The sequence below is a fragment of the Arvicanthis niloticus genome, chromosome 5 (genome assembly GCF_011762505.2).
Source record: "Arvicanthis niloticus isolate mArvNil1 chromosome 5, mArvNil1.pat.X, whole genome shotgun sequence".
In the NCBI taxonomy this organism is placed as follows: domain Eukaryota; kingdom Metazoa; phylum Chordata; class Mammalia; order Rodentia; family Muridae; genus Arvicanthis; species Arvicanthis niloticus.
In genome coordinates, this window is record NC_047662.1 from 72,908,424 (window position 1) to 72,933,564 (window position 25,141).

The following is a 25,141-nucleotide window of genomic DNA, read 5'->3' on the forward strand; positions in this document are numbered from 1 at the left end:
AAGCACTTATTTTTAATTTGTAATGAGTTTGAACACCAGAAATGGTATTATTCTCTAGATGGGATAGCAATAAATCTGGATGCACATCCTACTCGCTGCTTTTAGGTAGCACAGTGTTCATATGTTTTGTCACGTGACTCTAGTTTTGATTTTTAGATACCCACAACAAATTCATGTAGGGAAGTCTTCTATGAAAAGACATTGGAACTTAATTGTTGTTTCTCCTGCAGCCACTGTAATGAGTTAAAGAATCACATGCACAGTGGACATCTCTACACATCAGAATTGTCTGCAGACTTCAGTAAATCAGTTAGGAAATTGGCAGGAAGAGCCATTCTGTGAGACTGCAAGTCCATCCCTGCTCAGTATACGAACAGAGAATGTAAAAGAGCATGCTTCACAGATAGAAGACAAAACCAGTCACAAATGTACTCAAGCATGGATAACAATTTAAAGGATGGATGGGTAGCAAGCCTTTTTAGGAAAATAGAAATGCCTTCTGAATATATGCGGAAGTGGTTGATATACTATCTTAAACTTATCAGATTGTATATGTTAACAGGAGAGTTATAAGAGAAAGAGCACAAAGACGCACCTCTATGTCATGGCTTCCTGCGTTCATTTATTTAATAATTGCTGTAAGGTGTTTTCTCTTCTGCCCTTAGAAAACTGAATTCTGCAGACAAATTTTCCAAGAAAAGAAGCCGTTCATCTCCCTCTAAAGATGATGCTTTTGCTTTATTGTAACATCATTCGTCTTAGTAACTCTTCTATTGCTCTGATAAAACACCATGACCAAAGCACATTAAAAAGAAAACATGCATTGGACCCATGGTTCTGGAGAGTTAGAGTACAGCTAAAGCATGGCAGCAGCAACAGATGAGAATTTACATCTAGAACCCCAAGTACAAGGCTGAGACCTCACAGCAGCCCCCTTGTGACACACCTCCTCAAACAAGGCAATGTCACCTAATGATTCCCAAACAGCTCCATCAACTGGGACCTAAGCATTCAAACACTTGTGCTTATAGGGGACCATTCTGATTCTCATTCAAACCGCCACACTACTCTTTTTAACAGGTTTTGTTTTTTTTGTTTGTTTTGTTTTGTTTGTTTGTTTGTCGTTGAACTATGACTGTTTGGCAAACTTAACAAATATTTTGATAGCACTTGTGAGGAAACATACCATTCATCGAAATGAACATCTTCGTGACATACCTGGTAAATTGTTTTGTTGTTGTTTTTGTTGTTTTTTAAGGACCATGACAAAGAGTCCTTCAATAACAACTTTCTTAAATCAGTAAAAGGCCTAGAATCCACTTTGCAAAACCTCTAACAATATTAGGCAATAAGAATTCCTCAAGGCCACCTTTGGCCATAGCATATGATTTAGAATTCTGTGGTTTCCTTTCAAATGGGAAAGGTTCAATGCTTGTGGAATTGAAGTGAAAGTACAAACCTTCCTCAAGCCATTTACAGATGAACCATGAAAGAAAGTTAACCCAGAGAATTATACAATAGCCCTTACTTTATCACTCATAGATATCCAAAGCTTGACTCCCTATAAAACAGTGATATTCTTTTAGTCATTGGTACCTTTCAAGTCCTGCTTCTGATAAGTTCAAGAGCAATAGTAAATTAATTCTGCAAAATGCTGACATTCACATTTCTATTTCTTTAGTGTAACTGAAACTTTCCTATCAGCATATTTCATTAAGACATGAATAGAATGTGTGCTGCATTTCCATGCCTACTGCAACTGGCATCCCAAACTCTCTTTCCGCACGTGTGTATGTGTGTGTGTGTGTGTGTGTGTGTGTGTGTGTGTGTGTTTGCATGCACGCAATTCATTGAGCACAAGTGTGTAGTCATCTGCCCTTTAATGGCCTCTCAAAGTGGCAGACCAAATGGTTTCCTGAAGGTCAAGTCTGATTTAAATTGTTGATGAATTAGAAGATAATTCTGCATGATTGAATATTAATACAGAACAGTGATATGTAAGGCAGTTTAAACCTTAATGAGCACATTAATGAATAGGACAAAATGTTTTTCTTTTTACCTCGTGTAAAAGTTTAAAAGTGCTAACGCTGATGGTTTGTTAATTTTTGATAGCTGCCTTTCCCTAAGAGTGTTTACTTGGTTAAGGTGTTAATGGTACTTATTTGATGCTCAAGTTACTACTGACTTGATAAACTGTCAAAACTTGTTATCAAATGGCCAAGGCAGTTTTATATAAATTACTAATAAATATAGAGGATAAAAAAGCAATTAACATCTTCTAAACTATACCCACCGAGATAAGCATTCAATGAGAAATTTCATTATTTCTACCGTCTATTTTATGTTGAATACTGAATTTTATTGCCAAATACCTGACAGTGAAGTTGGAAGCAAGCCCCAACTGTCAACTTGTAACAGCTTTGGCTGTTTGAATCTGTTACATTGTGATGTTTCTCATGAAAATTTAATGAAGATAGTAGATTCAAAGGGGTTCTGTGCAAAGAAGGAAGCTGGATAGAATTTAATTACCCTTATTAAGACTAAGAAAGAAATTCTCTTTACATACCTTTGTAGATTAATATGCAAGAAATGTACTCATTGGTATGTACTTGTGTGCATGGAAACGAGGCTCTAAAGTGTCCTTCTTGAGCCAAAAGAGAAAGAAAGTAGATGCAAATGTACTTGTCTGCTTTGGAGGCAAAAGTCCATGCTTCACGTTACTTCCAAGATGAGGGCTTCATTTCCCATAGATGGCTATTAAATCATATTTCCTAGGGAAGTGCCTTTAGTAAAGTACTTGTGATGCAGTACATGGATGTGCCTGACTTTTGGCCTGGCTCTTTAGAGAGATACATATGTGAAAGGGAATTATTGATCAGCAAAGCAACATTGACACATTTCAAGTCAACTGGTAGATATACCCAGTGGGAAGATAGAGTGCCCTATGGAATGTAGCCCACTCAGCAATCCCAAGATAGGTGTTTACAATTACTAACCTAATTTGGTTGCCAGAAAATAAAATATAAACCACCTTAAGTTTAAGATTTGTTCTCAGAGATCTTATTTCTAAATGATGAAGGCAATCTATTGCACTTTTGAACAAAAAAGGTCAGTTACTTTTAAAATTTGAAGCAGAATTTTTGGTCAATAGCTGCAAAGTAAGATGTTTAATAATATATGCAGTTCAGAATTATTGATTTCTCTGCTTTATTTTCTTTATTTGTTGGCTTCCTCAAATAACATTAGAACTATGCCATACATATAAATGTATGGGCAAAACCTATGAAGACATAAAGTATACTTCAATAAAATTCAATTAAAATAGATTTTAAATTAGCACAACCATATTCTCAAGGTACTTACTCCCTATCTCAGCTTTAATTTTTAATTTTCCTTTTGATATTTGACAAATCATTTTGAAAGTTCTAACCACTGTATCTGACACTTGTCTACTATAGACCTCTCCTTGCCTGAGGATGACTAGGAAGGTGAATGTTTGAAGAAACACAGTATGATACTACTTTATCATTCAACTTAATTATATTTAATTAAAATTAGCTGTTATTATTTGTTTGTTTGTTTGTTTTACTTATGTATCCCTTCTAGTCTCCACATACCTAGTCTGACAAGAAATATACTACCCGAAATGCAGGTGTCAAACTCAAATGGACACAGCTTGGATACCCAGAGTGTGTGTTTTGAATTATTACTCCATTAGCACTGGTGTGGCATTTACCTGCCCCTCTGTGCTTCTGGTGTACTTCTGTATCCCCTCACCATAGTCCATACCACACAATGAGCTGAGTGCACTGCCTTCACACATGGATTGTGTACAGCACTGGTTGAGAACAACCAGGCTACTGTGTGCTAACCCAATAGCAGAACACTGTATGGTTTATGTTTAGTTCTCCACAAAGGTTGAATAAGTAAAGGAACAGATTTACGAAAGATAATGAGTTTGCAACATCATCCTCGTTGAAATAATTGTGTTTTCTTTTGTCTTGCAGAGGATCAGATTCCTAGGGGTTTCCCTACCATTGATATGGGCCCACAGTTGAAGGTGGTAGAACGTACCCGCACCGCCACCATGCTCTGTGCAGCCAGCGGTAATCCGGATCCAGAAATCACTTGGTTTAAAGATTTCTTACCTGTTGACACAAGCAACAACAATGGTCGTATTAAGCAGTTACGATCAGGTAGGGTCTTGTCACTGTTTCTACTAAGTCCTGGACAATTTTTAAAAATACCCTTCTCTTTCTTTATTCTTTAATTTTAATTTAATTTAATTTTTATTTTTATTTTTTATTTTTTAGGTATTGATTTTTCTCCCTCTTCTCTTTCTCTGTTATTTAATATGTTGTCCATGTTTGTGAGGTCATGGCCTCATCCAGAATCTGTCTTTCCTTGGTGTGTTTTGCGGCTTCTGTTTAATCCACAATGCTCACTGCTGTGACTGTATTCTCAATAATTTTTAATTTACTGCTTTTTCTGCGGTATTTGATGGATCCATTTTCTCTTCTTTCTTCTTTCTTCGTTTTCTTTTGGAACAAATTTATTCCTACATTGGATTTCATTCCAAACTTGCAAAGCGCTCCAGTGGCTATTTCCATATAAAAAAATGTTCATATTAAACCCGAAAATAATTCAGTTGTACTCAAGTGTATTTTCTGCTTTCTTTTCTACATTTAAACTCATCCAGGTAGCAAACGTTAGTGGGTTTGGGCACATCTGCTTTCTTTTCACTAATACACAATACACAGAAACGTGGATTCCTGAGTGGCCAGATGTATTTTTTAATGTCCTTTTCTAAGTATTGATGAAAGTGAGGGATGTGATTAACCCCATTTCTGTGTCATTGTGAGTGAGCTTAGCCCAAACAGCAGCTGTGGCAGTATGTGCCCAGGCTCGAGGGCTTTGACCCCTCCAGTGACTGGATCTACAGAAGTCTGCTTTGGTGTAGACTCCAGCCTTGGCAGTTTCTTTCTCTTTACCCCAACTCCGTGTCCTGTTCTCATCCCAGGTTATTCCTTTGCTCTTTATAGATTCAAATAGAAAACGTTCTAAATTTCTTAGAGCCTGTCCCTAGGCAATCTCACAGAAATGTATACTAATAATCTCTGTGCTGTGACATTGGTAATAATATTGATATAAAGGTCTAAGTTGTTAACTGCCTGTCTTCCCAGAATTCTCAGCATTTGACCTGTCCTGTGATGTTAAAGCGTCTTGTTAACTGACTCTTTTGCTTGTTGTCAGCAGAATTGTGTAGATTAGCATTCTGTTATTGTAAATAAATAATTATTCACATGTAACATAGATGATTTAGTATAATAAAGCTTTAACTCTGAAAAATTTGTACCAAATTATGAGGAATATAATAATATTTTTATGCTGTCTTTCTTCTCTCCGTATTTAAATCTCCAGAATCTATTGGTAAGTGCTTAGTTCTGAAGCGCACTTCACCCCCACTAATTTCCATATTCAGAATATGATTATTATTAATAATAATAAAATGCATGGCATGCATTTTACTAACTGTCAGTGTAGGCACCAGATCTCTGTAGTGGCACACACATGCATACCTCCACAGAACTGTTTATCTTAAGAACACTGTATAAATAAATAAAATAGTACACAAGTTAATCACACAATTGCAGCTTAATTAATGAGTAGCATAAGATTCCAATCCTGAGTGTTTGTTTCTAGCTAGTTTGTAGTATTTCCTCAAATAGTATGTATATATATACATATTTTTATATATATACTTAAATAGCTTAGCTAGTATTTTCCTAAACTATGTCATTAAAATGCTGTATAGTTCTTTTTTAAAAGGATGCAAAAATTATAAGATATACTTCTAACCCTATGTGATCCCAGACCTAAGAACTCAGTTGCTTCTCTGAAACAAGGCAATTCTGCCTACTATGACCTTTGCCCTCTGTGGTTTAATGCACTACCTTGCTTTTATGATCTAATGATATGATCTAATATATTCCTGTTTACCAGTATAGTAATTCAAGTTTCTTTTAAGACCTTATTTAACCTGTAAATCTAATCGAATTCTTCTCCCCAGCCCTAGCCCCCTTCTTCTCGTACTAATGCTTCTTCTTTCTAATCTTATTTGCATTCATATTATCCACCCAGGTGGTACACCAATAAGAGGTAAGAATGCTGACCTAACGTTCACAGAATGATCTTGCTCATTCTCCCTGTCCTCTCATCTCTCCCATCTCTGTCCTGTTTTCAGATCCATTCCCATAATGTCCATCCACCTGATTTCTTTCCCTCCGTTTGGTTATGATTCGTGACTCTCACATTGTGGACTTTCCTTTTCCTTTTTCTCTTTGTTTTGTTCATTTCTTTATTTATGAAAACGATTATTTAAGTTGTGATATGCTTCAAAGAAAGCATATCCAGGTCGTTAGACCACAGAGCAGTTACCATCTGTCCCTCTTAATTTTTTTTTCCTTTTCTTCTTCCTTTTTCTTTTTTCTCTTATTTTTTTTCCTTTTTTTCTTCTTCTTTTACCTTTTTTTTGTCCAACTGGAGAAAAAAAAAGATCATTTTTTTTCTTCCTTAGCTGTTCTTGTTCTGGACCAAAGCCAGGGCGGTCTGGAGAACAGTGGCAGACATGCAGAAGACAGCCTGGACCGTCTGCTTTTTGTCTTTATCTTTCAAAAGGATTTTGCTTTTGTTCTTCAATTCTTTTTTCTCTTACTGTCTTAAAAGTCAAAGAATGACTCCCCCTTCCACCTGACCCTCCTTCAGTCTGACAGCAGCGCTTTTTTCTCTACTTCTTTTTTTCTTGGATGCTCGTCTCTGGATTTTTGGATCTTCTGTCCTTCAGCCGTGGAAACAGGTTCTCAGTACTCTTGGTGGTATGTGGTATTGCCGGTTTTTCATACTTTGACTCCGTGTGCGTTTCTTTTGTAATTCTTCTTTTGTATTTTTCTTGGGGTTTTGTGACACCACACTGCTAATCCCACAGTGGATTTTGATGGGTGTCTTAGGGGATCTTTCCAGAGGTCCTCGAGCAGTGATTGGTTGGCTCTTCCTGGCTGGCCTGGGCCTGGCTTTTGAACTTTTTAAAAACTCCTCTAATGCGAACGCTCTTTGCTTTTCAGCAAATGTCAGAAATGATTGTAAGTTGTGGCAAACCGTCTTTCTTTTCTTAAAAAAGTCTGCATGTCTTAAGGGAGTTTTATTTCTTTAAGTGATATTTTCATAACTGATAATGACTAATTTTAATTTTTTTTCGCTTCGTGCAGCCTTTTTGTGCTCGCTGCCTATTTTTGGCTTTCTTCCGCAGAAGACTTTCTTGAAAACTCAGCCTGGTTTTTTTGAGCGTAACTATCTTTTGCGCCACTTTTGTTGCCAAAATGAAACAAAACAAAACCAAATATTAATCCTTTGTTTTATTTAAAAGCCATACTTCCTTGAAGCAGTCTCACCCATCTTCATTTTATTAGTCTAGGAGCTAAGAGTGCTAATTATGACTAGAAATCTTGCTTGGGATAAAAAAAGAGATATTGTTTCCTTATGCTAGCACTGATGATGTAAAAAAATAATCTCTATATGTTTTTCTCATCGCATCATTTTCTGTCTGTGCAACTTAGCAAGAGATTGAATCGACGTTGAGTGGACCTTCGCTTTGCAGGGTTTTTCATATTGTTAAGAGGTTTAGCTCACTGAACCCCAAAAGCCTTCTCTGACCGTTTCTTTGGTGGTATATTTTATATCCATACAGGAGCCCTGCAGATCGAACAGAGCGAAGAATCCGACCAAGGAAAATATGAGTGTGTTGCCACCAACAGCGCGGGCACTCGCTACTCTGCCCCTGCCAATTTATATGTCAGAGGTAGGAATGACATAATCCTGCCATGGCTCTCCATTCAGGCTCAGGGGGAGTTGAGATGCCCACAGGGTCTGTGTGATTATGAAAGTATTTAACAAGAGGATTTGGTAATGATGACTGCTGCTGAATCAGTTTACCTCTGTAGAAAATTAAAATTTGAAATCTGTTGTTTTTTCAAATCTTCATGAGGCTTGAGGTTTGTAGATATTTATTGGCATTTTTACTGCTGATTCTCTTTTGACTGTACTGACCGACTGAGCTTGGCATTTGTTTGAAGTTTTCTTCGTTTCTTTTACTCTTTTTGTTGTTTCTTATCTGTTTCCTTACAAACCTTGAAATAAGTGCTCGGTGTGCGACTAATCAGCCCTAAGCATGAAGGTGGTTACTTCTCCATGACGTCTGCTGTGGAGCTAGGGGCCTCAAGGCTCCAACTTAAGAAAAACAGTTGCTACGTAAAAATAGCACACTTGCATTCCTTTCTCTTAGCTTCCTAATTAAAACACAGTTTTATATATGTATATGCATTTGTATGTCATAAGGTAATGACTGTATTTTAGGGACTAGTATTAGCTGTTCTTGAAGTAGGAATGAACTATAAAAAAAAATCCATTTGTATTTTTTCATGAGTATTTAAATAATCGCATCTTGAGCTTAGGAATGGCTGTACCTTTCATTTCAGCTGGAAGGTATCCCCCTTCTTCCCCAGAGTTGTCAGAGCTAGCCCCTGATGGGTTTTGTTTTGCTCTGTTTTCTGGTACAAACATTCCTATTCTGGGTCTACAAAGCTGAATAATTACAAGAGAAATGGGTGGGGGAGGGATGGTTGCAGCCTGTGAGAGATTTCAGGTACTATAGAGTGGGGTTCCTTAAGAAAATACCTAGCTTGATTTTGAAATTTTGTCAGAGATAATTTTGTGCCCCTGGGGATGCTTTTTCCTTTCTCTCTGTGGAGTCTTTAGCGGGGGTGAGGGTGGGAGTGGAGGTGCATTGAGAACCTTTTCTTCCCTAAATTCTTTGAGGGCCCCAATCCTTTTTCTCACAATGGTGACCTCCTTTGCTGCATGAGGCATGTATTCCTTCCTCTATGGAAAATTTCAAAATGATGCTAGCTATTGTTCCTAATACTGCATTAGTCCATGAGGTATTGCTAACTTTTCCAGCTGGGGTAGGAAGATAAACTAGAGCAATTAACGATGTTCAAGTAGTGGTTGAAAGCCTTGATATGGCCTTTTTACTCTCTCTGTGTTTCCCTTGTTTTTCTCCTTTTCCTCATTTCATTGTGTTCTGCATCAAACCCCCCTACATCCCTCAGAGCTGCGAGAAGGTTGGTGTGTTTTTTACTTTTTACCCACCTTACAAAACTACTACTTAAATCGATAACAAAGAATACAAATGAAATGAATGTAGCTGCACTGTGGTCTTCTTTTGGTCAATGGTATAATATTGCAGAGAATGTTTTGGCCTTGGCTTCTGTTGCCTGCTAATGGTGTCCAAATGCAGTGCATGATGGGAGAGAGTGTACCTGGGTGCATGTGAATGGTAACACTTAACTCTCTATGGTCCAGTGCATTGGTCAGTGTTCCTGCTTTTGTCTCCTCCCCAACTCTTCCCATTTTTCACGCATCTTTTATTTCTGTCTCCTTAGGGTGCCTGCTGCCCCCAGATGATGTTTTATAGTTGTTCCCTGACCCTTCCATTTTTCTTGATATGTTCTTTGATGTCCCAGAGTCTGTGCTGGCCCCTGCTTGCTTCAGTAACCTCTGAGTTGACTGCAGGAGGCATGCTTAGTACTTTCTTTCCTATGACTGTCTCAGACCCCCCACCCCCAACACCATTGCAGTGAGCCCTCTCCAGTCAGAGGATTTCTGAGCCTAAGTTTAGCCGGAGTTCCCAGACAGAATTTCTTACCTTGTTCTTGGGGTTAAGAAGTTGATTTTCAGTCCTTTCCTATAATTTCAGAAAAGCATTGTTTGCTATCTGTATTTGCAGTATATTCCTGAAGGTTGCCCTTTTTATTTAAAGTTATCACAGTGTAAAGTTTTGCCCCTAAAGTCTAAGATAGAACTAATTCTCTCTCACCTTAGCTTTGTACCATGTCAAAGTACATGTGTTTAAATGTACCTGAACATGCAGATTATCTGAAGCAGGAACACTGAACCGTGTTTGCTTGGTGGTGGCTTTTTTTTTTTTCTGTGTCATGTTGTTTTAATATGGTCACTCCTCTTAATGTCACATCCTGCTGTGTATTTAAGATTGAATGTCCATCATTTTGAATGTAGACATTAAATTTCTTTTACTGGATTCTGTGGTCATTGATGCTATTTAACCTTATATACAAACTGAATGGAATCCTGAATGTGAACGCCCTCCCCTGAGTCTACAGTCCTTACTTGTAACAACCTCCCTATAACCTGTAATCTTCTAACTTTCAAGTCCCCATCTCAATAACTACATTCTACCTTCTGTCTTTGTTTTTGTTCTTACTTTCCCACTATTTCTTCATTGTCCTTATCTAGGATTCCAGCCATTCTTTCATTGTTCTACTGTGGGCCTTAAGAGTCCATTTTGCGCATGACTCGCATGACCCAATCCAGTATAATATCTATTTATATTATGTGTTTCTTCTTCTGTTATTGTCAGTTTCTACACACACACACATACACACACACACACACAGAGAGAACAGGCATACACACACAAGACAGACACACACAGACACTGGCATAAACAGACACATATATATATACCACATACAGACACACACAGTATGTACATGCACACACACAAAACATACACACACACACATACAAGACAGACACACACAGAGACACTGGCATAAACACACAGACACAGACACATATCACACACACACAGACACACACACACAGAGGATACACACATACCACAGAGAAGACACACCCACAAAAGATATACACAGATTCAGACACATATATATATTTCTATGTTTGTTCCATCGTTAGTTGAAGTTTTGAGGCTGTATCCCTCTGAATCTGAAAGCAAATAAATTGCTGTGTCAGTGTCCTCAAGGTTATGTTTTCCAGGGTGAGATGTGACTGCCCCATACACACATTCATATCAGCTGCGAGTACACAGAACTGAAGTCAGTCTTGCTACTCACACATGCTGATGACCTTCTGCCACCTAATGAATATACATGCCTGCATAGAATTATTGTTATATGCATGTATGTATATAGTCTGGTGTTTCTCTTATGCATGGTGTTTGTGTACTGTTAATTTGTAAATAGATTTTCATTTTTTTGTGTGGGGGGCCTATGTAGGTCTGAATCAACTGTTGTATGACTGTGTCTAAGATATCAGTGATTAAACTAAATAAATGATTCTGTGTATACACACACCATACTTGTATGGTCTGTATTATCCACAGTTTATCAGTTTATCTTTTTGTTGTGATTTTGGATAATTTACAATATGTTTCAATTGTGTATTCATGTCTGTCTGGTGCATGTCATATGTTTAACAAGCTGCTTCATTCTTGACTCGCATATGTTATCATGTGGCCTTGTGTTTTATTCCAGTTCGCCGTGTCCCACCAAGATTCTCTATTCCACCCACTAATCATGAAATCATGCCAGGTGGAAGTGTAAATATCACCTGTGTGGCAGTGGGGTCACCAATGCCTTATGTGAAGTGGATGCTGGGGGCAGAAGATCTGACACCAGAAGATGATATGCCAATAGGAAGAAATGTCCTAGAACTGAATGATGTAAGACAGTCAGCAAATTACACCTGTGTTGCTATGTCGACACTGGGGGTCATTGAAGCAATAGCACAGATCACTGTCAAAGGTATGTTCAGCTCGTGCTCTGAAAATCATACTTATGCTCATCTTAGACCTAGAATTTTAAAATGAATCAACTTGTCTCTCAGTGCTTAAGTTGTCTAGGGCCTAATCTTGTCTGTGGTATTATATAAAATATTCATGTCTTAGGTAGAGTTCTCTCATCTTTCCCTCCCCTCTTATCCCTCTCTCCCTCCCTTCCTTTCTTCTATCCTTTTTGAGATATTAGATATTGAATCTAGATGCTGAGTGTTTTACTGCTAAGCTACATCCTCAGCCCTTCCTTAATTTTCAGTTTGTGACAGTGTCTCATTAAACAGCAGGACAGGTTGAATTTACACTGTATCCCATAGAAGCCATCAATCACTGATCTCTTGCTTTAGCCTACTGAGTAAGTAGGACTACATATTTATTACTAGAAGCCACGTGCAGATTATTTCCTAAGATATTAGCAGTCTAAATTGGGATAACTATTACAATATTTAGGAGAAAGTCTGATTTAGTCACCGAGAAGACAGAATCCGGAATGCTACACCAGGTCTGCTGTTCTTTGTACTGGTCCAAATTTTTGAAAGGGGTCTTAAGAAGAATGCTAATAACTGCCATTAAATGCATGAAATATCTGAAAAAGCAGAAATAAGAGAAAGTGCTGAAATCAGTATGACCTAATAATAGATGCTCTGTTTGATGGCCATACCATTAAGAAGCAAAATGCAAATGGATCTGTTCTATCTTCGTTCTGTCCTTCACCGTGCATATATGAATACTCATGAAATATTCTCTTCTTCAATAAATGTACTAAATATAACCAAAGTAGTACATTCTGTGAAAAAAAATTCAGCAAAAACGGAATTGAATATATGTGAATACCACCTTCTTTTACGCAATACTTACGTAATTATAGAAAACTTACAAATTGGGTCACAGTGAGGGTGATTTGAGTTTCCTGCCAGTGTCTAGAATTAGTGCAAAATGAACTCTATTCATCATGCCATTTTGGAAACATGAATTTAAAAAATTCAGCACACTTGTTATAATTGATATCATATCTGTGAATATATATATATGTGTGTGTATGTATATATATGTATATATATTCAGTATATCATATGACAACAAAAACATACATTATTCACATAGCATTCATGTAATATATCTTAGGTATCCTTAAAGTATTAAGCATGTTTGTCTTTCTTCACACATTATAGATATACATTGCCATAAAACATATGATAATGCCATCATTCGTGCCACCTCAATAAACACAACCTTATTTAAGCATATTTTACTTACCTGAAAAGTTCACGGTGGTCTACTTTACAAAATGAAAGTCCAGAAGAGTTAAATGGTTTTTTGTTACTAATTTTAGTAAATACTCTTTGCTAAGTGTTGTAATTCTGACGATATTAGTAGTATGTAAATATCAAACTACCTCTTTTCATTATAACTGTTTGTGCTTGAGATATTTGAAGTTTGCCAAAGACATTAAAAAATTTTAAAGTGAGAGTAACACCAAGCTAATTAACATACTCACTTGTGTAGCTTTATTTTTCTGAATCTTCCTACTGCCCTATCCTTTCTTACCTCAAAGAATGTTATATTTTATTACCTTACAACTTAAAGAAAAAGAAACAAAACAAAATAGAAAAGAAGCCAAAGTTTGAGTTTCTACGCTGTCATCTCAGGGGGTCCTGGGATGCTAGCCTTACACTAACAGGGAACTAGTCTGATTATGAGCACTGTCTTCTGGGTTGTTTTTCTTCTTTTCTTGGACTTATTATTTAGAGTAAAACTTTCAGGTTAGGCAAACAGTAAAGATAGCTTATACTCATAAGCTTTTTTTTTTCTTTTTGAATTGTGTTCTGTTAAAAGGGAAAAAAAGCAGATATCTAAAAAGACATTTTTAAAGGAGGAGTAGATAGGAGGTGGAGAGGTGGAGAAGGGGAGAGGTAGAGAAGGGGAGAGGTGGAGAAGGGACTGGAAGAAGAGGAAGTAAGGAAAACTGTGGTCATAATAATGTAATATATGAGAGAATAAATTAATAAAAAATAAATACAGGTGTTTGTTGACTAGCTATAGTCTTGGATATGTCTAATGTAGAGTGAGTACAAGAATGTTATTATTGATAAAACGATTTGTGAATATGTCATTAATTTTCGAAGCAATTTAAATGCTTATGAAGAAACATGATTTAAAACTATTATTTTATTTCACTTAAAACTTGTGCATATGTGTGCATGCATGCACATTTGCATTTGTGTGTGTGTGAGCTGATGACAAAAAGCACAGACAAAAGATACTGTCATAATGCTTTCTTCATTTTTTTACATAATTATTTTAGATAGGTTATTTATAAATATCTTAGTGAAGTTTTCTATTGCTTTATGAAACACCATGACTAAAAAGAAGTTGGTAAAGCAAGGGTTTATTTCAGCTCATACTGACACATCACAGTTCATCACTGAATGAAGTCAGGCCAAGAAAATCTGGAGAAAGAATTGAAATAGAGTCTGTGGAGGATCACTGTTTGCTGGCTTGCTCATCTTGCTTTTTTATATGTCCCAGGACCACTTGACCATGGGTGGCACTACTCACAATGGCTGGGTCCTCCCATAGCAATTATTTATTAAGAAATAATAATCCTGTAGGCTTACCCACCAGCCATGGAAGCTTCCAGCTTATGGAAGCACTTTTAAAATAATGGTTACCTCTTCTCAGATAACTCTCAAACTTGTGTCAAGTCTACGAAGATTGATCCAGAGCTAAGATCCACTAACAAATTCATAATGTCTTACAAGTGGAAAAGTACTAGTCCATTAATAGAAATTTAATTTCATATACTCCACATATAATGTTTATTGGTGTTTATTCAGTCAGGGAATAAGTGGCTAAGCATTTGAAATAAAAATGACAACAGTTGCAGTTACTGTTTTTGAGAGGCTCAGACATGCTGTATGCATATTACTGGATTACCTCATTAATCATCGCATAAAATACAGCTGATCAACTGTAGAGTACAACTCCAGTACTACAGCTTCTCCAGTGTTCACAGAAAGAAACGAAAGCCAAAAAAAAAATTAAGTGATTTATCTAGGATGACATAGTAAATAAGTGGTACATTTGAATACAACCTCCAAAATGTCATCAAGATCTGCTAGTAAGATGGGATCTGGACAACCACTTTGTATTCTAATGTTCTCTTGACTTATTAGAACAGCAGATTTCAACCTGTGGGTCATGATTTCTTTGGGGTTCACGTATAAAATATTTATATTATGATTAACAACAATAACAAAATTACAATTATGCAACAAAATAATTTTATGATTGGTGGAACCACAGCATGAAGAAGTATTAAAGGGTTGTATCATTAAGAATGTTGAGAACAGCTTAGGACATGTTACTTTGTTTGCTTCATCTGGTTAAATCTTCAAAAGGTATATAATCTGGTCACACTAACTATACTGTATAGCGAATGATGTAATACTTAGAAAAGATGGTCATTGTCCTTTTTTTCTGTCCCAAAGCCTTACCCAAACCTCCAGGAACTCCTGTAGTAACCGAGAGCACAGCTACAAGCATCACACTAACATGGGACTCTGGGAATCCTGAGCCAGTCTCTTACTACATCATTCAGCATAAGCCTAAAAATTCTGAAGAACCATATAAAGAAATTGATGGGATAGCAACCACACGCTACAGTGTTGCTGGATTAAGTCCCTACTCAGATTATGAATTTAGGGTTGTTGCTGTCAATAACATTGGGCGAGGCCCAGCAAGTGAGCCTGTGTTAACTCAGACCTCAGAACAAGCACCATCCAGTGCCCCACGGGATGTTCAGGCTCGTATGTTGAGCTCTACCACCATTCTGGTACAGTGGAAGGAACCTGAGGAGCCAAATGGACAGATCCAAGGATATCGAGTTTATTATACAATGGACCCCACTCAACATGTCAACAACTGGATGAAACACAATGTAGCTGATAGCCAAATCACTACAATTGGCAATTTAGTACCCCAAAAAACATACTCTGTCAAAGTCCTGGCTTTTACCTCAATTGGAGATGGTCCTCTTTCTAGTGATATACAAGTCATCACTCAAACAGGAGGTAAGTCTGATTCATGATGGGGAATAGGGTAAGTGTCTTAGAAGGAAACAGGAAAGATAATATAAGTCTAAGTCATTGAGATGTACACTTATACATTTTACTTTTAATCTTGCCTTAATCTATGAAAATTTAGGCAGCATACCACTTTTTTGCTAAGAATCTATATAAGGGCTACATTATTATATACAGTATCTATATGTATAAGTATGATACATTGTAAGTACGTACATTGCTAATCCTGATTATGCATTATTACATTTTGTCTGGTTTCACTGATACAGTGCACTCCTCATTTATTTTCATGGCTGGTGTGGCCTTTGAAAGTCCTGTGACCTGGTCTGTTTATTTCCTGTCTTTGTGACCCTAAATCTCAAGCATATTTACAGCAGAGTTTGCTTTAATTTACTTTACTGCTGTTACTTGGTTCTTTTAAGCTGGTTCACAAATTGCTTTCCTTGTTATAGAATATGAAAGATAACTGTTAAGTGTATGTTTCACCACAGTTATAGCAAATCTATATTGCTTCATTATTTGGTGTTTGCCGTTCTTCAGTATTTATTTGTTTAGTATATTGATATTCAAGGAAATGCTGTAGACTAACTTAGGTCCTCATTGGAAAGTAATAGAGGTCTATGAATATTGTTCTACTTTATCCTGACACTGTTCTTAAAAGTGTCAACTGTTAAAGATTTTTTTTTATTATATCCAACAGCTCCATAACCATAAAAATATCAAGAAAATATCTGGGGCTTCCATTGCCATTTGAGCTTTTCTCATGTTTTGACTGTAGTGTTGGAGTGACATAACCACAATCTAATACATAAGGTACAGCTAAGCTTTGTGAATTTGGATGACTTTCTTTTTCTGTCAGCTTTTTGTCACTGTGACAAAACACCAGAGTTAACGTAAAGGAAGAAATAGATCATTTGAGCTCACGGCTTTCTAAAGTCTAGCCTGTGGTCAGCTGGCTCTGGGTCTTTAGCATGAAAACAACAAACACAAAGGGATAAAGTCAGACTGGCAGACACAAGAGGGATGGGTTTCCAGTTTCTCTCCTTTCAAGGATCATCTCCTCCTAAACAGTCAGCTAAATTCCAGACTGCTAAATGACTAGTGAGCAAGGTTTTATTTTTGTTCCTTTGGGAGTAGGTTTAAGTGGTGAATCTCTTTAACCTCAGAACTTGGAGGCAGGTGTTAGTTGTTAGAAGTCTGATCACAGCTCAGAACAGACCACTCCAAACCTCACGGTTCCAAGGGGGAGGAGGTTTAATCAGGAGATAGGGCAAAGGTGGGGAGAAGAAGGTGGAAGGATAAGAGAGAAGAGAAGTAGAGTCCAGCCATGACCACATGGAGAGAGAGGAAGGGGGGAAGGGGACAGAGAGGCAAGACGGTAAGAGAGAGAGGGTAAGAGAGTAAGAGATTAAGAGATTAAGTGAGTGAGGAGGGGACAAGCAGCCCCTTTTATAGTGGGCCAGGCCTACCTGGCGGTTGCCAGGTAACTGTGAGGAGGAGCGTACCTGGCTGTTGCTAGGTAACTGTGGAGGAGGCGTTTAGACAGAATACTAACACAGGGGCAAGTAGAACAAGGAAGTCAATGCAAGCTTGGTCTGCATATGGTGTCCCACAAAAGCAAAATTCTACAGAGAACCTCTATGTTGAAAAATCAAAACACAAAAGTAACAACCAAAAAATTAACTTCCATACTTTTTTCTCTAAATTTCAGTGTATATGTATATGCATATGTATGTATCATGGGTATTGATTCTTATTATCTAGCTAGAGGATATGACTTTGGCAGCAACTAAAGTGAGGATCAAAAAAAGATGAAGCAGGTTTAGGGCCTGGGTCCTAAGGCTACTAAGCATAAGAGAAATCAAAGGACACTGGAGACTTCTCGTTCCCATCATCTTTAGCATGAGGAATTTTCTAATGTAATAGTTTTAGTGTTTTTCTAGCTACTAGGTATTTAGTAGGTAAATAAGCCTATAGAGTATATAATTTATTCATATCATTATTTAAAATTACAAACTTTTTAAAAATTAAAATTAATTTCAATTCTGAACTATTTCAAGTGTTTTGAAAAAAGTTAAAGAACAAGCATTATTCTTAAAAACATTGTTATACTCAGTGACTAGATTTAGCTAAGTTTTATAACCACAAATTTAAGGCTAACAAGCTAGAATGCTTTAATTTATTTTTAGGAGACAAAGGATTTAACTACCCAAGAAACAAGTTTTTTTTTTTTTTTTCTAAAACTAAAATATGTCAAAATATGCAGATCCCCGAGACTCATGAATATCTTTATATTCAGAATATTGAATTACAGAAACTTATCCTATCCCAACTTAGTGAAAAATGTAAAACTGGTATTTAAAAAGTGTATTTTTGATTTTTTTTTTTTATTACCAGAGGGCATGAGCTTAGTTCCATGGATGTTGCAGTGTAAGCGGACATTTGAGTTATTTTAATCCAATAAATTCGGTTTTGGAAGGTCTTGTTTAATTCAGTAGCAAAATTAGAAAATGTACTCAAATGTACTAGAGTGTATTATGTAGCTCTTAGTCTCTCTCCATCTTTTTCTGACTAATGGATTTTTACATGAAGACATTTCCAGCAACCTTCCATAGTATAGCTTGAATACTCATGGAGATGTAAAAAGGCAATGCCTGCCGAGGTTAGTAGTTCAAAGCGCCTCTCCAAGTACCACAGTGACTGGCTGTGTCCTCTGATCTTCATTAACAATAGCCTGGGATGTTAGTGGCAACTGTCAAATGCCAGCTTGTCACTTCTGATGAGGTTAAGTCAAAGCTGAGCTTTCTCATTTCCTTCCTGATAATTCCTAGAATCTTGGATACATAATACCACCATCAAATATTCTTTTTGGATAGTTATGTAAAATCTAAGGAAAACATGATTTTTACTATGGTTTTTGATTTAGTAAAGCTACAAAACCATGCCATTCAAAATAACTTAAGTATGTTATAATTACATAGAAACCAAAACATGCACTTTGACATCTGTGTCTGACAGGTGCTCATTTTATTTTATTGCTATAAATCCCGTAACACCAGCATTCCTCATTTTATTGAAGCCAGATACAAAAATGAATAGATAAGCAAAAAAACTAGAACAAAGTGATTTTAATAGAGAAGTCATTTTGTATTTTATCTAAGATAACAGACATTCTGATGAATAGAAATTGGAAATTGGATATTTATGTAGTGTATTCCTAGTGGTGTAGATAATCACATCATGATCCTATTCTATGATCAACCAAAGAGTACTTTCTGTTGTCATTAATTATTAGTAGAGCTGATGATAATATTGAATATAAAGTATACTTTTATTAAGATTATTGTTTTCTAGAAATATGGGTCACACCCCCTCATTTTCCATAGCTCAATTTTCTTTTGTAATCGTCACTTACAATTAGTTTAACTCGAAGATATGGAAAATAGATGGATGTTGGCAAGGCAAATATTTATACAGTTACACACAGACCTTCTATTTCACATACAACATCTAGAGAGGAAAGAATATACTCCAGAGTTTTCTAGAATTGGTTATTGTAATCATATAGGATGACTATATTTGGGTGAAGGAACACAGACCTGATAAAGAAGACTTAGGAACTACATTTTTAAGGCATTAAAATAAATGTTGCTTTAAATTCATGCTTTCTGGCATGGTAAACCTTAAATTTTGAGGTGAGTCATTTCTGAGCTTTCTTTAGAAAAAACTTCTGATCTCATTTGGAATAATCTTTGGACAAGTCTGCAGACTCCTTTAAGGGTATTTCATGTAGATTGGCCTTAAATTCACAGTGCCTCTGATGACCACCATGAACTCCTAACTCGTCTCCTAAATACTGGGATTAGAGATTTACAACACCTTACCATCTTATTTTTAGAATTTTAAGGATTCTACCGCAAACTTTTAAAATTAGAAAATTGTTATAAATGACAACATTGAGAAATATTCTTATAAACAATTTCATTACTTTATATCTCCAGGCCGATATAAGCAAGCTAGAAAAAGCCTACATTCTAATGCTCAGAAAGCTAAGTCTAATGTAAGCTTTCAGTGAATGATTTTAACAATCAAGAAAGGAGCAACAGATATAAATATAATCATAATAAAATTTAACTTTTTGTACTTACATTTATTGACAGTTGACAATGTATTGTGTCACTCACAGAGCAGACAATTTACTTTGAATTGTGTTAGGGTTTACTAGATTTTATCTATAAACATTATTTTGTCATTTCACTTAGGTGCTTCTCTGTTCTAACAGCTTTTGCACCAATTAACTGAACATCAAGAATAGAAAACAATTTTCACATTACTAAAACTGTTGAGAAAATAAAATGCACATTCTGATTCTTGCTTTCATTCTCATTTGCCAATGCGCTGTGTGTGTGTGTGTGTGTGTGTGTGTGTGTGTGTATGTATGTGTGGTGTGTGTGTGTTAAGTATGTGCCTCCTTCTGTTGGCTTTGCCTGTGTTTATACTTACAGTACAGTGAGATGAAATTGTACATCAGTTGTCTAGTATGGACTCTTCAGAGACAGTCACTAAATTTTACACAAACACTGATCTCTTCTAGTGAATTAGCAATTCAGATGACATGAGGAATTTTTCTCATTCCTTAGTTCTTCATTTATTTATATTATATTACAATATAATAATTATAGTAGTAAGCAAGTACTTGATATTCATCAGTACATTTTTATTCTATTTTAGGATTAATAATTCTTATTTTTTTTCTTTGTGGACATTAAATTTTGAAGTAGAAAACAACTAACCGAATATAAGAATTGTATATAGTTTTATTTCTTTATATTTCAACTATTATTTGTTTACCTGTGCACACTGTGTATAAATTTATTTATTTATTTTAAAGATTTGTTTATTTTATTTATATAAATACAGTGTAGCTGTTTTAGGCACACCAGAAGAGGGCATCAGATCCCATTACAGTTGGTTGTGAGCCACCATGTGGTTGCTGGGAATTGAACTCAGGACCTCTGAAAGAACAGTCAGTGCTCTAAACTGCTGAGTCATCTCTCTAGCCCCATGTATATATATTCGCGTATGAGTGTGTGCAGTGAATTACTATGATGTGCGCACATACATGTATGCAGGTGCCAAAGCTAATGCATTCATTCAGACTTCAATGGGTGACAACAGGTTTCAAACTCTTTTACTCTCTGCCTCATTGCCCTGAGAAAAGGTCTCTCGATGCACCTGGAGCTAAGCTGGTGGCCAGCAATCCCAGTGACTATCCTGTTTCTGCCCTTCACAGTGCTGGGATTAGAAGCAAGCATGGACATAACTATCATTTTGCATACATAACTGGGATTTTGAACTCTGGTCCTCATCTTTACACAGATAATACTACTACCTAATTTGTCACTCCCCAAGTCCTAAGTGTAATTTTAAAGAAGTATCTACACCCCGTCTGCTTTTTCTTTTCTCAGCATATTGTCAATTTGGATTGTGATAGTGTTGGCATATTTCCTTTTTTGATATAGAGTGATTACATTTAACGTTCTAGATGTGCATTTTATTTTCTCATCAGTTTTAGTAATGTGAAAATTGTTTCCTATCCTTGATGTTCAGTTAATTGGTGTAGAATCTGTTACAACACAGAGAAGCTCCTAAGTGAAATGACAAGATAATGTTTATTTAAAAAAAAAAAATCTAGTACATGAAGAATAAAGAATGTCAATAATGAAGTCTACCATGTAAAGCCTGAGAAGAAAACCATGTATACGTATGTATAAAAATGTATATCTATAAATTTACATATGTAAATATATGTAAGTATGTGTAATGGCATATAGGTGTTGTGATGATTTATATTATGCTTGGCCCAGTGAGTGGCACTGTTAGAAGGTGTGGTTTTGTTGGTGTAGGTGTATCACTGTGGGTGTGGGCTTTAAGATCCTCATCCTGTGTCTTAAAAATACTGGCTGCCTTGAAGCCAATATGATACAAGCCTTTAATCCCAGGAAACAAAGACAAGTAGATCTCTGAGTTCAAGGCCACCCTAGAACAGAGCAAGTTCTAGGTGCAGAAAAACTTAAATCCAGGGTGGGTGGTCCACACCTTTAATTCCAGAGCTTAAGAGACAGGCATGTAGATCTCCTGAGTTCAAAGTGAGTCTACAGAGCAAGTTTCAGGGGAGCTAAATTTAGGCAGTGAAGGAGTTGGAAAACAGAAAGCTGGTGATAATGTAATAGAACAGTGGGGCCGTGTTCCAACCCCAGCAAGCAGCAGAATTCGGTAGCTTTGGCCAAGTGGCTCAGCCTTTAGAGTTCAGAATAGAAGAGACTACTGGGACAATTGATGCTGGTTACCTGGATCTAAGAAATTGCTGGTGATTTAAGAAGACACCAGCATCACTGAGGTGCAATCTTCTGGGAAGTGTTTTCTGAGAGGACAAAGAAGTTGTGTTCTAGAGGTAGCCAAGGTTGTACTTCCTGCAGCAGCTATACTTGGTAATGTGTAAGAGTCACCCAGGTGGTACTGATTTTGAAGGCATTAAGGGGTCATGAAGAACAGCTGAGGCTTGGCACTGTGAGAGGCCATGGAAGGACATTATTGAAAATGCAGCCCAGGACTCAAGCGGTCATGAAAAGGATTTGAGGCTTGGCACCATGAAAAGAGCCTATGAGAGGATATTTGTAAAGCCTCGTTGCAGTTGAAGACCCCAGAGTATTGGAGATGCCAGTTCCTTGTGATGATCACCAAGAACCCCAGTAGCAGTAGAATGAATCAACCTGAGCTTAGAGTGTTACAGAGGGCAAAGCAGGAAAAGTGACACCAGCTCCTTGTAGGAGCCCAGAAGATCATGTGTGGGTCCCTGACATTGAAACATGAAGCTGTTACATTGAAGTTGCCTTGGAGACCCAAAGATGTTCGAGATGCCAGGGCCATTAGCTAGGAAACTTGCTAACAGGGAGTGGAACCAGCCCAGGAGAAAGAAGTTTGTTGCAGTCAACAAAGATGAAAAAGGTGTTGGAGATCTGAAGACCACCTTGTAATAAGACATGGAGATGCAGAGTTTGGAGGTTGACCAGCTGATTTTCTGTCTTGCTTTGGGGATTACAATTAAGTGATGGATAAATCTCACAAATGTTCTTGAAGTTTGGAATTTAAACATTGGTGAGACTGCTATAGACTGCTATAGACTATAGCAGGGACCTTTGAAGTTGAACTAAATATATTTTGCATATCATGCTATGTTTAGGTATGGCCCCCATAGACTCATATGTTTGAAGAAGCCTATGGGAGCCAGGAAGTAGAATGTGATGGTTTGTATATGCTTGACCCATGGAGTGTCACTATTAGAAGATGTGGCCATGTGGTAGTAGGTGTGGGCTTTAAGACCTTCATCCTGAGTCGTAAAAAATACTGGCTGCCTTGAAGCCAGTATTCTGCTAGCAGCCTTCAGATGAAGATGTAGAACTCTCAGCTCCTCCTGCTTCCTGGATATTGCCATGCTCCCACCTTGATTATAATGAACTGAACCTCTGAACCTATAAGCCAGCCCCAATTAAATGTTGTCCTTATAAGAGTTGTCGTGGTCATGGTGCCTATTCACAGCAGTAAAACCCTAACTAAGGTAGGTGTAAAACAGGTCTTCTGAAACAAAATTTGGTATGCAAAATCAATTGATAGGTGATAAAATATTATTTATTTCTGGGTAGTTTGAAGAAAGCAAATATGTTAATGTTGAATCTCCTTAAAATATTTCTGTGTATATGTTTTTAAGATTTATTTATTTATATATTTATTTATTCATTTATTTCTTGAAAGTACACTGTTTCATGCATGCCATAAGAGGGCATTGGATCCATTACAGATGGTTGTGAGCCACCATGTGGTTGTTGGGAATTGAACTCAGAACCTCTGAAAGTTCTCAATGCTCTCAACAGCTGAGGCATCTCTCCAGGCCCCACCCTGTATATTTTTATAATAAGCATTAAGACTTAATATATTTGGGGACTTAAAGGTACATTTATTTATTTCTCAGCAGTGTTTGTTTTTTTCTATGAATCTTCAACTCATATTGGTTGTTTCTAATTTAAAAAACGAACCCACAGAAAGGGTACCCTTAGTTCTTCCTTCCTTCAATTTCCAAAGAAGTTTGACTCTTGGCATCCATAAGCTATTGATGAGGATGACAGAATGATGAAAGGGTAACATATGGTTGTATATATATATATATATATATATATATATATATATATAATTACATATTATTATATATACTTATATAATTATGTATATATTATATATAATATATACATAATATGTATATTATATTACATATAATTGTATATACATATATAATTATATATATATAAATAGTTGAACTTATTGAATCATTTTTGCCTTATGTATTATGTCTTTGAATTGAACATTTTTCAGTCATTGAATTGAAAGGTTTTTTTATGTAGAAAATACATTAACAATATCTTCTGAACATATTTTGAACAAGAAAAAAAAATACAAGTATATTGGGCCTGGCTGGGCACTCAATCCACAAGGTATCAATTTGCTGGTTCTTAGTTAGACCTGTTGTCTCTCTTCTGGTACATATGTGCTTTTCTGTTGGTCCAAAGCCTCCACAGAGTATTCTTACTCATCTATGTGTTCACCTCTTCTCTGAGGCACTTAGATCTTTACTGCAAGTTTAGACATGTGCTTACCCCTGTCCCCAAAACCACTTCACAATGACTCTGTAATGAAAAGGAAGAAAAGCTTCTTGCCTGTTACATGACAAGACTTTCCATTAAGTCATCTAGCCAACCCCTGCATTGTCCAAAGGTTACAAAAGAAAAGGAAGCTGTCCCCTCTGGGATGTTGATGTTCCTATTCAATTTATTATTTAGCACTAAGGGCTTTTTACAGAACCAAACAGAATTAGATCAGTGGAAGATGTGTCACTAAACAAGAATGAAACCTTGAGACCAAATGGGAATACGGGAAAGATAAATTAAAAGCAAAAGCCAAACAGTGTAAGTAAGCAAATGTTAATTAGGTTTCTAAGATGGTTTCAGTCAGTGTCAACTTACTAGCCTTAGGCTGGGAACAAATCCTTACCCTAGTGACTAGTCCGTAGCCCCTTTGGAATTGTCTCTGTTTCTACTTCTTGGAATCTGAACTGGGTTTTAGTTTTCGCTTGAGTTACATGTTAACACAGATTTCTTTATTACACAGATTGGTGGAAATGGGGAAAGAAATAAGCAATACAAGTATAGAAGAAACAGTGACTACCCACATATTCATGTGTTTGCATGTCACAGCAAGAAACCCTTTTATCTTCTGGATAGTGGAACCCAGTGAC

At 36.6% G+C, this 25,141-nt stretch overlaps 1 protein-coding gene across 33 annotated transcripts in view; it reads left to right on the forward strand.

Moving 5' to 3' along the window:
- Ptprd (protein tyrosine phosphatase receptor type D) overlaps positions 1–25,141 on the forward strand; it is a 1,324,101-nt gene that overhangs the window by 1,122,687 nt on the left and 176,273 nt on the right. For 19 of the 33 annotated variants that reach the window (XM_076934732.1, XM_076934730.1, XM_076934744.1 and 16 more), the window contains 5 exons: positions 4,008–4,196; positions 7,745–7,855; positions 9,165–9,176; positions 11,412–11,681; positions 15,202–15,783. In XM_076934732.1, the coding sequence (XP_076790847.1) occupies positions 4,008–4,196; positions 7,745–7,855; positions 9,165–9,176; positions 11,412–11,681; positions 15,202–15,783 (1,164 nt within the window). Of the gene's footprint in view, positions 1–4,007; positions 4,197–5,421; positions 5,431–6,060; positions 6,160–7,744; positions 7,856–9,164; positions 9,177–11,411; positions 11,682–15,201; positions 15,784–25,141 lie in introns of those variants that run through there. The other 14 variants (XM_076934738.1, XM_076934758.1, XM_076934754.1 and 11 more) reach the window with 3 other exon arrangements.